Source organism: Camelus dromedarius, chromosome X, assembly GCF_036321535.1.
Source record: "Camelus dromedarius isolate mCamDro1 chromosome X, mCamDro1.pat, whole genome shotgun sequence".
Classification (NCBI taxonomy): Eukaryota; Metazoa; Chordata; class Mammalia; order Artiodactyla; family Camelidae; genus Camelus; species Camelus dromedarius.
This window is the reverse complement of record NC_087472.1, coordinates 89685790-89702397: the sequence shown is the minus strand read 5'-3', so window position 1 is coordinate 89702397 and position 16608 is coordinate 89685790. Positions and strand designations below refer to the sequence as shown.

Below are 16608 nucleotides of genomic sequence, written 5' to 3'. Positions count from 1 at the left end.
AATTAACACAGCCTATTGCCTAGATTTCCAACTGTCATTTCAATAACACTTTGACAGATTTCCAGTTTTAATTTGCATCAGCTAGAGATGTCTAATTCAGTAGGTGATTCCAGTCTCCTAATAGTACATAATTTCAGGGAAAAAATGTTCCAAACAGTGATTGTCAACATTTATGTTTTGACCACAATGCATAAAAATTAATAAATAAAACGTGTAAGAGTTTCACAAATTGTCTATCAAACTTGAATCTAAATTAATCAAAAATCAACCTCTACTATTAAACCAAGAAAAGAGCAGACTGTATAGAATCACAATTTGTTTTATTTGGTTTATTTTACCTTCATCTCTTCAACTGCTGTCTGTAATTCATCTGGGGTTTTATATTCAAAATCTCTCTCTAGGTATTCTTCTTCTGCTTGTGTCATCCATTCATGCATCTCTGAGAGATCTTTCTGAAGGCTTACAGTTTTATCCAAACCTCCCTTTAAGGCCTCCTTTCTGGCACAGACCTTCCATAAAACAAACCAACAAGCAAAGCATGAATACTAAAAGTCACAAAACTTTATCATTGTATTATTATTGAAAGGTCTGTAAATAATATAAAGCTTAGATACAAAAGATGAAACAAGAAGTAAAAAGCTTACATGAATGAGGAAAGTAACTCATGGCAATTGAATACACTTAATTCCACATAAGTGTTAAAATAAGATATAGCCAGTTACTTGGCATAATGAACAAATTGCCCTAAGACCATAATTTAGTTCCTGTGTAGAGTAATGCATTTCTGCAAATGGAGAATAAAGAAAAACATTTTTTTCACAGTATGTTTCTATTGGAAAAATTTATTGGCACACATAGAAGTAGAAATTCCTTGTGCTCTTTGATACAGTTTTACAATTTCAAATATCCTAGGAACATAATAATCTTATACCTACAGAAAACTCTCATAAAATAGAAAGAAAAAAATTTAAAATGGTAAAAGGCACAGTCACATAATGCACAGAAATAAAATTAAAATGAGGTCATATATGTGAAAAAAGATGCTCAGTATCGTATGTGGTTAAATAATTGCGCATGTATAGTTAAATATTTGCACACGTATAGGTAAATAATTGCAAATTAAATTAAGTTAATGCATTTTCAAATGTAAGACTGGCCAAAACTAGTTAGCAGAAATGCCCAGTTTGAGCAGAGATGTGGGGAAACAAAGGTTCTCCAACCTGTTGAGGGAAATATCCAACATAGTACAATCTTTCAGACAGTAAATTGGCAAAATGTATTACATTTTTTAACGTTCATAAATCTGAGTCTACTCTTCCACTTTAAAGAATAAATCATATAAAATGAAGTATACAAAACTGCATATGCACTATTCAATTCAGCTTTGAAAACAGCAATGTACTGGAAACAAACCCAAACGTGCTTTTATGGAGGGTTAGTTAAATATACTGCAGGATACACATGTACATGCACAGAATGGGATACCTGTAGCACCAATTCATCTGGAACGAAGTGAATAAAGTGAATGTTGTTGAGTTTATAATTTTAAATTTAAAAAGCAAGTTGCAAAACAGCAGGTGTGATAGGAGACTTGTGCTTTGTAAAGCGGCATACATTTCTGAAGTACTAACTTTTTACAACAGAATTTATTTCTTCTTAACCAGGAAGAAGGCAATACTTTAAATACCTAAGAGAAAATCATGCATGCTAATGGTTTGCTACAAAGTACCCTATTGTACCACGCTAAGGAAAAATCTCCATTTAGTATTAGAATAATTATATATAGCACTTCTCTTTTACCTTAAAAAATAACTTTAATCAAATGATGTTATTCTTCTCTCTGGGATTAAATAGAGTTCTATCTTTTAAATAACTGAGCTGTAATTACAAAGTCTTAATATATAAGGCACAGGTTTAGCATAATTAAGTTTTCATGGTACTTTACCAAATACTAAATATGTGCAGAACCACCATCATATTAATTTTCCTTACATTGTACAGCCAACTTAAGCCTAATATAGTTAAATTAAAACTATAAGTTCTTTACTCTCGTAGGAGAACATAGTACCTGATCTATTGAAATGTGAGTAGATGTTTCACTCCAACACAGATAGGACCATATACCTAACAATTACACTAGTTAAGGTATAAAGATTATTTTGTGTAATCAATGAGCCTATAATAAGCCCAGGTAAACAAGCTGTTAAATTTCTACTTAGATGCTCTGCTATAATCTTTTGTGGCTGTTGGCAAAGTGACAATAATATTAGAGTGACTAACAGAACTTAGCCAAAGACTTGTAGTAAAAAAAATACTGCATGCTATAAAACTAAACCAGAAAAAAAAAAAAAGACATCAGTAGTGATTATTTTAAAAGGAAAGAAAGGCAGGAAATCATTCTGTGACAGCATTAGCGCATGGGAAAGAACACCAGCTGTGGACCTGAACTCAACCAAGCTAAGTGAACCTGGAAACATCACTTCTTTTTTCTTTATCTCAGCTTCTTAACTAACCTAACAGCTGGACTAAATGATTTCCAAGGTCTTTTCCAAATTTAATATTCCACAGCTCTAAAAATGATCAGGGAAAGAGATGATTTTTTGTGGCTTCGTATTTTAGAAGGATTTCTGTGAAAAGATCTGGGCAAAAAGCACAATTTCTCCCTCACCTTTATCACGTTAGTAATGCCAACATCCTAGCCTTAAATTGCCCAATCTACCCCCAACAGTTTTATCAGATTATATTGCTTCAACTGCTTGATAAAATAGAAAGTTCTTGAGAGAGAAGTTGGTGGAGTAGAAGGATGCTCATAGCTCACCCTCTCCCACAAATACACCAAAACTCACATCTACGGACCTACTCAGCCAACCAGAGCACCTGCCAAACTCCAACAGAACATCGCCCTCTTCGAAAGACAAAGACGCCAAAAATCTGGTAGGAGAAAAGGAAAAAAGAAAGAAGAAAAAGCAAAACAGCGTGGGACCGATCCCGTGGGGAGGGAGCGGCCAAGAAGGACTAGCGCTTGTTCACTGGGTCTCCCCCCTCCAACAGAGAGGTCAGCGGGACGGAAGGGGAGCCTCCGAGGCTCAGATCTGCCCTGAGCACCCCTTGACCAACAGGACTAAGTTAAATGGGCACAAAGGGTCCCCGCGACACCCAGTCCTAGAGACACGAGCTGGCAACTGGGGCTGGGACAGGCCGCCGGAGCCGTGTGGAGGACTGGGGCAGCTGCCCTGCAGCCCTGGGGACTGCAGGGTGCTGCGGGCCGTGGCTGAGAAGGAATAAGGAGCAGAACAACCTCAGTCCCCCATAAATCACAAAAAAAAGCAAAGCAAAATGGCTGGTGCACCCTGGGGGGATGGGCGCCGCAGCCTTTTTCTCCTCAGACCCGCGGCGCCATTACTGGCACTTCTCTGGAGAAGAGAGGCGGGGCGCAGCCACAGCCACCACCTCCTCCTGTGCGCAGCGCCCAGGCGGGGGCGGGGCCGAGCCCTGAATCCCCACCCGGAGGCTCCCTAACGTCCTAGGCAGGACTGAGACTTGTTTACAGCCCAAGGCAGATAGGATCTTTCTGCCCTGGCACCTCAGAGAATTTGCGCCACCAAGACAAACAAGGAACTGAGATTTGGCACAGAGCAGGGGCGGGGCGGTTCTGCGGTCTTCCCCGAGCCCACCTATAGAGCGCTGACCTGAGGCAGAGCGGGCAGCTGCACAGAGCAGCAGAGCAACAAGTGCCAGGAGAGGGCAGGCGGCCACCCCTCTTCCTGGCAGGAACGCAGCACCTGACCACGGTGCTGGGAGGGGGCACGATCCACCCACCTGCCTCACCTGAGCTTAGAATCTCACTGTGCATCTGGAGGGGGAGTGACCCGCCTGCCCACCAGGTAAGAGCTCAGCACTTGACCCAGTGCTGGGAGGGGGCGCGATCTGCTAGCCAACAACCACTGGGAGCAGCACAGACTAGGGCGCCAGCAGAGGGCCTCTGGAAACAGCAAGCTGAGTTTGCTAAACAGGGCAAAGACACAAAGACCTCCCGATAAAATCATTAAGAGCACACAGTCTCCAGGAGAACACACCCTTTTTGTTTGTTGGTTGGTTGGTTTTTTGGTTTGTTTAATCTTTTTTATATCTGTTCCACTTTCTATTATCTTTTTAATTTTTACTGTTTAAACAATTGTATATGTCTACAATTTTAATCCCTTTAAAATTTTTCTTTTAAAATCTTTTTATTATTATTATTTTTAAAAATCCACCTCATTTCATTTTTAGTTCTCTTGGTTTTGATCTCCTGTTATTGACTATACACAGTTTTCAAATATTGTTTTTTGATTTTTTCTTTTTTTAAGGTTTTTAAAAGACGTCTCAACTCGATTGCTATTCTGCTTCAACTTGCTCTCCTATTATTGATTATACACTGTTTTCAAACCTTTTTTCCCTCCTTTTAAAATTCTCATTTTATCTTTTTTAAAAATCTGTTATATTTTCTATTACCTTTTAAAATTTTACTCTTTAAACAATTGTATATGTCTCTAGTTTTAATCCCTTTAAAATTTTTTTCTTTAAAATATTTTTATTTTTATTAATTTTAAAAATCCACCTCATTTCATTTTTATTTCTCTTGGTTTTGATCTCCTGTTATTGATTATACACAGGTTTAAAATATTATTTTCTATTTTTTTCCTTTTTTAAGGTTTTTAAAAGACGTCTCAACTCAATTGCTATTCTGCTTTAACTTGCTCCTCTATTATTGATTATACACTGTTTTCACACCTTTTTTTCTCTATTCTCTTAAAATTCTCTTTTTTTAAGTTTTATTCCTGCATAGGCTTTAGATAGATAAATAAGCTCCTTAAGGACCACAATAGATAACTGATACTCCTTAAGCCACAGTGCCAGAAAGATATGAGCAATATGAAGAAGCAGAGGAACCACTCCCAAATAAAAGAGCAAGAGAAATCCACTGAAAGCACAATCAAGGAAATAGACATTGATGGCCTACTAGATCAAGATTTCAAAAAAGGAGTGATGAAAGTACTGAAGGAACTAAAAGAAATAGTGTTTAGAGATATAAAGTAGGTTAAAAATGAAATACAAGCTATAAAGAAGAACCAAGTAGAATTAGTAAACTCATTTGCAGAGATGAGAGCTGACCTAAAGGCTGTACAAAGCAGGCTACATAATGCAGAGGAACGAATAAGTGACCTAGAAGACAGGACAACAGAGAGCACCCAATCAGAACAGCCGAGAGAAAAGCAAATAAATAACAATGAAAACAATATAAGGGACCTATGGGATAATATAAAGCATGCCAATCTACGCATAATAGGGGTTCCAGAAGGGGAAGAAAGAACAAAGGGGATTGAAAAGGTCTTTGAAGAAATCATGACTGAAAACTTCCCAAACCTAAAGAAGGAATCAGATATCCAAGTACAGGAGGCTCAGAGGGTCCCAAACAGGAAGAACCCAAACAGACCCACACCAACACATATCATCATCAAGATGGCCAGAGTCAAGGATAAAGAAATGATCATAAAGGCAGCAAGAGAAAGGCAAAGAGTGAGTTACAAGGGAACCCCCATAAGGCTCTCAACGGATTTCTCTACACAAACACTACAGGCCAGAAGGGAGTGGCAAGATATATTTAAAGTCCTGAATGAAAAAAAGATGCAGCCTAGGATACTCTATCCAGCAAGGCTATCCTTTAGAATAGAAGGAGAGATAAAGAACTTCACAGACAAGCAAAAACTAAAAGAGTTTAGCAACACTAAACCCATGCTAAAAGAAATATTGACAGGTCTACTCTAAATAGAAAAAAAGCAGGATGCTACAAAAATGAGAAACTTATAACTGTAAAGGTGATAACTACCATGGATTCCAAATAGAATAAACACAAAATTGTGAAAAAAAGACATCTAAATCGTTAAGAGTGGGAGAGGGAAGCAAGGAAAGCCACTGTGGAAAACAGTCTGGAGAGTCCTCAAAAGACTAGGAATAGACCTACCATAGGACCCAGGAATCCCGCTCCTGGGCATATATCCAGAAGGAACCCTACTTCAAAATGACACCTGCACCCAAGTGTTCATAGCAGCACTATTTACAACAGTCAAGACATGGAAACAGCCTAAATGTCCATCAACAGATGGCTGAATAAAGAAGAGATGGTATATTTACACAATGGAATACTATTCAGCCACAAAAACTGACAACATAACACCATTAGCAGCAACATGGATGTTCCTGGAGAGTGTCGTTCTAAGTGAAGTAGGCCAGAAAGAGAGAGAAAGATACCATATGAGATCACTCATATGTGGAATCTAAAAAAAAAAAACAAAAAACCATAAATACAGGGCAGAGGCAGACTCATAGACATGGAGTGCAAACTTGTGGTTGCCAGGGGGGTGGGGGTTGGGAAGGGATGCACTGGGATTTTAAAATGTAGAATAGATAAACAAGATTATACTGTATAGCAAGGTAAATATATACAAGATCTTGTGGTAGCTCACAGCAAAAAAAAATGTGACAATGAATATATGTATGTTCATATATAACTGAAAAATTGTGCTCTACACTGGAATTTGACACAACATTGTAAAATGACTATTACTCAATAAAAAAAGTTAAAAAAAAAAGAAAATTCTTCATGTTTCCTGTTTCAGAATTTGTAAATCTAACATTCAGCACTGCTCTTCCGCAATCCACCTCTTCTCCGCCACACACAGCTTTATTAAGATACAACTGACACATAACATTAAGTTTAAGGTGTACAATGTGACAATCTAATACACCGATACATTGTGAAATGATTACCACAGCAGGATTAGTTAATGCCATCATCACCACACATATTAGTTTTCTTTTTTATGGTGAGAACATTAAAGATCTACTCTCTTAACAAGTTTCAAGTACATAGTATGGTATTGTCAGCTTTAATAATCACGTTGTAAATTAGATCCCAAGAACTTCATCATAAACTGGAAGCTTGTACCATTTGACCAGCATATTTCCATTCCCCCAACTCCCCAAGCCCTGGCAGTCCCCCTTTTACTCTGTGAGTTCAGCCACATATAAGTAAGATCATATAATATTAATTTTTCTCTGTTTGACTTGTTTCACCTAGTTTAACACCCTCAAGTTTCATCCAGGTTATTGCAAATTGCAAGCTTTCCTTCTTTCTCAGGGCTGAGTAATACTCGTGTGTGTGTGTGTGTGTGTGTGTGTGTGTGTGTGTGTGTGTATCACATCTTCTTTATCTGTTCATCTGTAATGACACTTAGGTTGTTTCCATATCTTAGCTATTGTGAATAATGCTGCAATGAATTTGGAAGCGCAGATATCTCTTTGAGATCCTGACTTTATTTCCTTCGAAAATATACCCAGAAGTGGGATTGCTGGATCATAAGGCAGCTCTATTTTTAATTTTTTGAGAGTAATCTCCGTACAGGAATCTCCACAGTGGCTGTACTGTATGAGTGCTGGTGGCTGCAGAGTGGAGTGTCAAAGGCTGAAATTATAAAGAAGTTATTGGTAATGACAATGTCTAGGTTATGAGGCTGGCAATGAGGGGCAGAGGCAGGGTCAGAGAGAATATCACTGGGGGGAGGTATCAAAGAACTGAGGGTTCAGGAACTGGGAGAACCATCTAAGAAGATACTGAAATAACGAAGAATTATGACAGGAGTAACTGTGAGTCAGCTGTTAAAACATTCAAGGAATGGGGCAGAGTGACCCAGGGGTCTGTGGATGACTGCACTCAAAAGATGTACTGACTTAGAGAAAGACAATGATCTGCAAGTTGCCAGAATGACATCTACCTGGCCTCTAGATTCAGGGTTTCTTGATAACTGTACATTAATCACTAATAATTAAAATATATAACCATGCATGATTTATTTAGAAATTATACATGTTTTATAATTTCATATACATAAGTTTATACCCATTTCATCTCCCTTTATTTAAGTATGTACACAGTGGCTACTTTGTGTTAGATACTGGTCTATACACCTTACAAAGACTAACTCAATAATTATTTTAAAATTCTTATCAAGTAGGCATTAATATGATCACACTGTAAAGACTGTGGAACCGAAGCACAGAGAGATTAAGCAACTTTTCTAGGATCACACAGATAGTTTATGGTAGGGGTAAGATCTAAACTCAGGCAACTGGGTTCCAGACCTCTTGGTCTTATACATTATGTTTGCCTCTCTAGCCACTAGAAAGTCTTCTCCATCCATAAGAGTTTTTATTGTATCCAATTTGGCCAAGAATTTGGGGGAAGTGGGTCTGAGAAATCTTTCCATTGTGAGATATGAGTTATATAAATGTCATCTTTATTATTGTGTACACAGTTTATACACCAAGTTCAAATACCCTACTTGAATTCCAGATGCATTCTGCCTACTTCAAAATAAACATGACTAAAATAGAAGTACTGATCATTCTATGAGGCTCATCAATTTTGTTCTTCCCTTAGCTCGCAGTCTTTCCTTCTTTAGTCAAAGACTCAGTATCCAGCACTGTTGCTCAAAACAGAAAACTCTGAATATGCTTTGATTCTTCCCTCTCCCTCCCTTTGGATTCTCTGCAAGTATTCTCCTTTAGCAAGTACTGCCATTTCTAACGGGTTCTGATAAAACATAAAATCAAGAAAGGAATGTGTTGCTGGGATACAAAAAATGATTTTGGGTGGATGTGAGTGTGAAAGCCCTGACCAAAAATACAACAAGGAAAAACTTGCCTAATTGATTGGAAGAAACAAGAAAAATAAGTGACTACATTGAGTGAGATAAGCTTGCTGGAGACTGGCCATGGACTATAAACAAAGTTTGACTCACACAAGTACACCAGTCCAGTTTGCCTAGCAAAACATAGCCCTTCCTCATGTTGATTACTGTGTAATGGGAAATATCCATAAAAACAGAATAAACAGTAATGAGACGGAGCAACAAGAGTTAAAACCAGCTCTAGCTCTATGGAAGAGCTTAGAAAATTATTGGGAGAGGTTTTGACAGTGAATCAAACGTGATGTCACAAGAGGATTACACATTTCGAATTTCTTCATGTCTCTCAATCTCCACTAATGTCCCCCCTGGTCTTTTTCCTGGCCAGTATTACTTCCTACTTGGACAACTGTGATTCCTCCATGCTGCCACTTGTGTCCCTTCAGCCCATTCTTCATATAACAGGAGTTTACAGCAAACTTTTAAACAATCACTTTACATGATGCCACTTTTTTACCTATAAGTCTGATAGCTTCCCACTGTTCTTGACATGAACAGTAAATCCTCACTGCGACTGCTAAGACAGTTCATGACTCTTATTTCCCACCCGTTTTCTCATGGCTTATGCTACTTCACTGACAGTGGCTTCTTTGAGTGCTGCAAATATGCTCACCCCTCCCTCGCCTCAGGAGTTCCTCCCACTTCATTCTATATCCAGAATTTCTTGAATCCACGCATAAAAGTGTCAGGCTTTCCTCACTAATCAGGCACTAGCTTTAATGCCACCTCTTGAGAAAAGACTTCAGTGACAACTCAGTAACAAGTAGGTCCCCACTCCTACTATTCTTAGAGAACTCTGATTGCTTACTTCAGAGCTTTTATCAACATTAAAATTAAGCACTGTGTGATACTGTGTTAACTCATTTATTTTTCATTTGCTTTACTGAACTGTACCCTCCATGAAGATAGATACTATGTTTTATTGTATTCCCTAGTTTATGTGTATATGATACAAAATGTGTAATAATTATGTGTTTAAATAAATATTCTAGTAAGTAATGAAGAAAAATGTTTCTCTAAAGTATTTACATGCATATGAATAATTTCTTTAATAAATACATAACATAATAATATAAAAACATTCATAATTATAAAAGTCCTTCCCTCCCTTCTTTTGAATAAAGTTCATTAATTTGCAGACTATTTTAGTAATTATTATTCTTTATTTTATAAATAGCTAGGATCTTGATATTTTTTATTTAGAGACATAATAAAATTTAAATTATCTCAACTTTACACCTACAAAATCAGATCATGAGATCTCAAAGTATCTTTAAGGCACATGGACAATTCTGTCCCTAATTAGTTGTGTTTTTCAGACTCTGGCATCTAAAAACAAATAAGGAGTTAACTTTAACCCAGGACAGAACAGCACACCCTGATTTTGTATTCAGCCATTTCTGTAGTACAAAGATTTACATTTCATTTCCATTCTCTCTATGGAGTCCCAAATTGGCCCCAACACTGAAGCTTGACTTCCTTGCTTCTACTACATTGTTTTCCCTCTCTTCTTGAAGTCATGATTTCTTCATTTCAAAACCTAGTTCACCTGAACATAAAGTCAAGGCACTGGGCAGAGTGATATTCTAAGAACCAGAGAGACATAAAATATTCTTAGGACAGGATGAGAACATAGCTGGGATCTATGGAATTTCTGCTCTGCAGCATGCTAGTATGTTTACAAACTTCTTTTCAACACCAAATTCTTGGCAAATTTTATAGTAAACATAAAGTATTAAGCAAGGATATTTTAAAAATAGAGACACTTTAAAAACTACACTGGTCTAATACATAAGAACCTTGATACTTCTGTAATATTGTTGATACACACACACACACACACACACACACATAATATGCTCTCTTTCTATAAATAAATTGGTGGTGTTCTTTCTATTCATCCATTAAAAACATTCAACAAACAAACACCTTTCATACTGGCCTTCCAGGAAAACACCAGTGGTATAATCTATTATCTAACTCACATTTTTTTCCTGAACAGCCCTTCTAGAACTGCGTACTCCAGGAGAAGAATGCGAGCTAGCTGACCCAGGGCTATCTCATCTGCGAGTTAATCGAACTGGTGAGCATTTGTCAGTGACTGTATTAGCTGGGTGACTTACCTTGACTTTTACTTGTCTAAATTCTTTGCTTTTTCAAATTTAGTCTTTCCCTTTTGGCATGATTTCTTTTCAACTTTGAAAGGGTACTTAGAAGTAATGAAAGACTGCCTCTAATATGCATAAAATGAAACCTCTCATTAACTTCAAAAAAGGTACTGGTGTATTGAAAAGTAATCATTGCTTTAGGTCAAAATTTCAGCTTTTGAACAAGAAGTATTTGATATACACCACTTGTGTATATAATATTTATTTTTCCAAAGTTTAATCTTGAAATTGGAAATAAATATCTATAAAACTCTCTGCTATATAAAAAATGAGGAACTCAGATGTGAATATACAGTTATTTTATATTTTTTTCTATTGAGCTATTCTTAACTGCTTCCTATTCTTAATCCATTTATTGAACTAGATGTATTGAAGAAGTCAAACTTGTCATTCTTAACAATCTAGAGTGAAAAACATTTCTGTTTGTACATACACGTATATTACTCATTCACTGTATTTCTCTATCAAGTATAGAAGAGTAAAATACCTTTGTTGATCCAACTACTTTTATAAAGCTATGCATTGGAGACAAGATTCCATAAATATAAAGCCTAAGAAAAGGACTTTATTGTTCAGAAAGACAGTTGTATTCAGTATGGTCATTTCAGGACCCTGATAAGATGAATATATACTATTTAAAGTGTCTACTATGAAAATGGCTTATATGCTAGGCAAAAGCTAGTTTTAATTATGCTTTAAACCATCAACATAGAGACTAAACTTCTTAAAAGGGCAATTGTGAAGGGAAACATTAAGAAATCTTACTTAATTAAATAGAAGCAAGCCACAGTTAAAGAGATTGGACATACCTGTCGGCACATGTGATCCCATTGAGCGTTAAGTTCTCTGAGTTCTGTCTCCAATCGGGAAGCAAACTCTGGTTCTGCTTCATTCTTTATCTTCTGTCCACCTTCATTAACACTGTTTAGACTGGGCTGAATTGTCTGAATATCACTGACTAAAAGCTAAGGAAATAATTCAATTTCAGCTAGCTGAAAATATTACAACGTATTAGAAATGCAACATCAATAGGAAATGTATCATTAGGAGTCATGACACTACACATGAATTTCACCCTTTAAAATCTGAAATCTATGCTGCAAAAAAATGTTCAGTAGTTTTTATGGCATGAATGAATAGGGAATTATCTATCTGTAGTCTACTTAGATTAGATACAAAAGTAGATAAGTTGAATATTTCATGTTGGAAAAATGTGCAAAAATGATAGGCTTTTGACATTACTATTTTGGGAGGGATTTGGGTTTTCAAACACAGGATACCACAGCAACTGTTTATAGCAGGATGGTGTTTATAGCTATTTTTAAGATGGATTTGCTTTTTTAGCTTTTATTCACAAAAAAAAGTCCTTTAAAGAGCTAGATTATTTTCTTCCCACTGCCTGACAATGGTATAATAAATATTATTTCAAAATACATATTGTGTTATACAACGGTGCGACATACATGAAGAAAGCAACCTAGTATGACTGATAATCTGTAAAAAGATATAACAAATAGCTCAAAGGATTATTTACCTTCAAACTGCATTTTATCAAAATAACTGTATAGTGAGGGTTGAACAAAAGGCATTGTGGGATATTTAGAAGCATCCCTGGTCTTTACCTGCTAGATCTACCCCACCCCAAGTTATGACAAAAATGTCTCCAGACATTGTCTGGACATAAATACCCGCTACGGCAGGGGTTGGGGGTGGGGCAAAACTGCCCCTGGTTCAGAACCACTGATATAACTAAATAATATTTTCCATATAGAAGTCTTCATACGAAAAGTGTCATACAAAAATCTTACCCTGCACTGTTTCAGCTGTTTTTTAAGAATTTCTGAATCCCCAAGGGCAGGCCATTCCTCTTTCAGGAAAACATCAACTTCAGCCATCCATTTCTTCAGGGTTTTTATGTGATTCTGGAATCAGAGGCCCATTTTAAGGCATTATTGGGGTGCTGATTTCTCCTAACACAATTCATCATGGCGATATGTCTGAACACAAGCCCAGGAACAATTCCCATGTTTGAAGAATGTCCCTGAGTAGCTCTTCAGGAAAAGAATATTTTTACTAAGACTGCATTTTATGGTCTACTGTAAGAGCACTGGTGTATGAAGTCTGATATTGTTAAAAATAAAAAATTACTGCCAAATGTAGTTTTATGATGTTACTCTCAAGAACATTAAATCATATCCCCCTCTAGAGGAATTTTAAGTTACAAAACAACTCATGATAATACTAACAATGTGCCCTTACAGTATATAAAACAAACTATGAACAATAAACTCAATGTAATGATGTCTTTATAGCCTCCCTAAACCTGAACTTCCACAAATTGGTTTACACAGTTGACAGTTTAAATAGTCCCACCAGTTGAGAACTTTCAGACCAAGATTTTGTCATCTTTAAAGAGATAACACTTTTGCTTTTAATTTCTTACTTGCCTGACCAGGTTGAAGTAATAATCAAGTGGAAAATGTCATCTTTTATCATTTGTAAATAGCCAAGTACATCCCATTATTTTTTCACATAATGCCTTTTTCTCCTGCTGCTTTTTGAGGCTACTTTTCAAGTGTATGATTTTTCAAACTTCTTTATTTGCATACAATTCAGCTATGCTGTCCAGATGTGCTATTTTCTCCTTTCTTAATTAAATTTCTATTGAAAATGTGCCTCGCAGGAAGTTTCTTCTTCACTGTGATAAATAACAATGACTTTAAAAGCATTTACTCAAATCTAAGAACTTCAACATTATCATCTTGCTGATGTCTCTCGAGTTCGGTATTGCCCTTCTACCACATCACCATTGTCCTAGTTCAGACCTTATTACTGTCTCCTTGATTACTGCATTCGCTCTTTTTGGTAACTGCTTCAGTCTTACTCTCTACTAATTCATTCTCCACTTAGATGCCAACATTCTTCTCTCTTCGTTCCTCTTATCAAAGTGATGTTTGAAAAACACAAATATCATATCTTCTACCCTTTAAAATATCAATAATAGTTCCACATTATCACTATTTTTAATCCCATCAGCATTAGGTTATAATTCATATTCTAAAACATGGTATCCAGGACCATTCACAGTCTACTCCCAGACCATTTTTCCCCTGTCACATATTTTATTAATCTCTAAATATTTCTTTTGTCTCCCCAGGACTGAACTACTTCCAATTAAGTGAACATATTGCTTCACTTTGTCAGGAACTCTTTCTCCCTCTTTCATTAGCTGCCTAATTTCTACTTCTTCAAGATGTAATCCAGATAATCCATGTTCCAAGAACATTTCATAACCTCTTTCCCAGTTTATGATGGATTTCCTCATTTCATTGTCATAACTTGTTTTAAAGGTTATACTTCATTTATAGTTATTATAAAATGTCATAACCTATATTGCACTGTTTAATCTACTTCAAGTGAATTAAATAATGTGAGTTAAATAATGACCTCCTAAGATTTCATGCCCTAATCCGTGGAACCTGTGAACTGTTACCTTATATGGCATAAAGGAATGTGCAGGTACGATTAAATTAAGGATTTTGAGATGGGGAGATGATCCTTGGTTATCCAGATGGGCACAATATGATCACAAGGGTCCTTATTAAGACATAGGAAGGAGTGTAAGAGAGAGACTGGAAGGTGCCACATGCTGGCTTTAAAGATAGAAGATGGAGACATGAGCCAACAAATGCAGTTTCCAAAATCTAAAAATGACAATGAAACAAACTTTCTTCTAAAGCCTCCAGAAAGGACACATCCCTGCCCACGGAGACTGAATTTAGTCCAGAGATTGATTTTGAACTTCTGACCTCCAGAACCATAAGATAATAAGTGTGTGTTGTTTTAAGTCATTAAATTTGCAGCAATGTGTTACAACAGCAATAGGAAACTCACCCTTCTCCCTCATTAGAATGCGGGCTCCTTGACGGCAAGGACCATGTAATTGGACACTGCTTTACTACCGGTATGGACCAAAATGCAAGTCTCTAGGGATGTATGTGCATGTATGTATGCATACGCATGTCCACATATGTTTACAAGTAGAGACACATAAATGTGGAGTGCTTTACAGAATGTTTGAAAACTGCTCAGTCTTCCACTTTGGGAAAGGTAGGAAAAAACAACTAAGTAGCTGGACTGGGATTTAATCCAGAAGCATCTCGTTTCAATGTTTTTCCATCATGCCATAATGTTTTCAAGATTCTTCCCAGTATTAACTATTTTTTCACAGTAATTTACCACCTAAGAGAGATTTTACCTATATTACCAAATATTTTAAACTTTAGACTACAGTGTAACTGTTGGTTTACTATTTTCCCCTTGGGTTATTAGGTGGCACTATTCAAACAAATTGAGTCAGGAGAAGTTGGTTTGTGGAAGGTGATGGAATCAAATTTATACATAAAATAACAAATAAAATATAATGATGAAATGGTAAGACCATATTACATGATAGATAACGTCTTATCCATCCGTAAACTAAATGACACCTATATTTTAAAGGACAACCAGGCTAAAGACAACATTAATTTTGAAAATTACCAAACTAAGAAGACTTTTAAGTCCTATTGGTTCTGGTGGAAAGAAACTAATTCTAAAGAAAATCTAAGAAGCGGAACTCTCAATAAATGTTTTCTTAAAAACAATAGGCAAAATATACTCAGTTGAGAAAAATTTGTGTCTTTTGGTCTTGTCACTGACTTTGAAGGACTATGGAGGTTAAATGTCTATTTGCCTTTTATAACACATTGTTAGGAGAGAAACACATAAAAATGAATGTAAAAAGGAAAATCTTGAATTACCTGAATTTTTCGGAGTTTAGCCATTTGCTCCTCTAGCTTTTGGCAATGTTCGACCAGCTGAGTAGAGAGTTTCTTCCAGCGGCCCTCAATCTCTTCAAATTCTGATTGATATTTACGGCTAATATCAGAGGGTGCTTTCTTTGACATCTCTTTCACAGTGGTGCTGAGATAGTTTAGGCCATTTTGTTGCTCTTGCAGAGAGCTTTGTAAAGCCTCAAAATTGAAAAGAACAAAGTGTATTTATACTAATTGATGAATACTAATGAGTTTCATTATGCAATTTCATTGATGACTTTCAGATAAGTCAAATGTATTTAAAATGAAAGCTATATGATTCAAACATCTAAAAAATAGGTGAAGTAATATCAGTTATAAAATAACTGGTAATTTAAAGTCTACTTATTATCACAAGTCATTTACACATTACTCAGTAATATTTTACTTAAAAACTATGCCTATTTTATGAGCAATGCCAAATATACCCAAAACTCTGTCTTACTAAACCAAAGAGTTTGAGTACATCTAATTTTATTACATTGTATCTGTATATTCATAACTGCACTGATGATACAGTTAATGGAGTTTAATTCAATTATACTTAGCCTTTAGTAAGACAATTTCTAACCTCCATAGGTTAAAATAGAACTTTATCAGATTGATATATGGAATAAAAAAACTCTGAATAAGTTACCAGATGGATGGTATACTAGTGCCAGTTAATGAACGTTTCATATTTTTCAAAAGACATTGTTCTGTTTTGTAATATCACAGTGAAATTCTAGGGTAATTTTGGGGAGAATTTACAAACTTGGTTTTACATTTATACTCTATAACCTATGCTACCCCTTATAATAG

At 36.2% G+C, this 16608-nt stretch overlaps 1 protein-coding gene and 1 long non-coding RNA gene across 10 annotated transcripts in view; one reads left to right on the top strand and one right to left on the bottom strand.

The window, feature by feature from the left end:
* DMD (dystrophin) overlaps positions 1-16608 on the bottom strand; it is a 1947932-nt gene that overhangs the window by 1167006 nt on the left and 764318 nt on the right. For all 9 annotated transcript variants that reach the window (XM_064483309.1, XM_031445593.2, XM_064483311.1 and 6 more), the window contains 4 exons: positions 15754-15966; positions 12760-12873; positions 11761-11916; positions 339-509 (listed from right to left, as the gene is read on the bottom strand). In XM_064483309.1, coding sequence (XP_064339379.1) covers positions 339-509; positions 11761-11916; positions 12760-12873; positions 15754-15966 — 654 coding nt within the window. The remainder of the gene's footprint in view (positions 1-338; positions 510-11760; positions 11917-12759; positions 12874-15753; positions 15967-16608) is intronic.
* Positions 3749-16608, top strand: part of LOC135320282 (uncharacterized) — a 100243-nt gene continuing 87383 nt past the window's right edge. The window contains exons 1-2 of the long non-coding RNA XR_010379534.1: positions 3749-3884; positions 10786-10866. This is a non-coding gene — a long non-coding RNA (uncharacterized LOC135320282). The remainder of the gene's footprint in view (positions 3885-10785; positions 10867-16608) is intronic.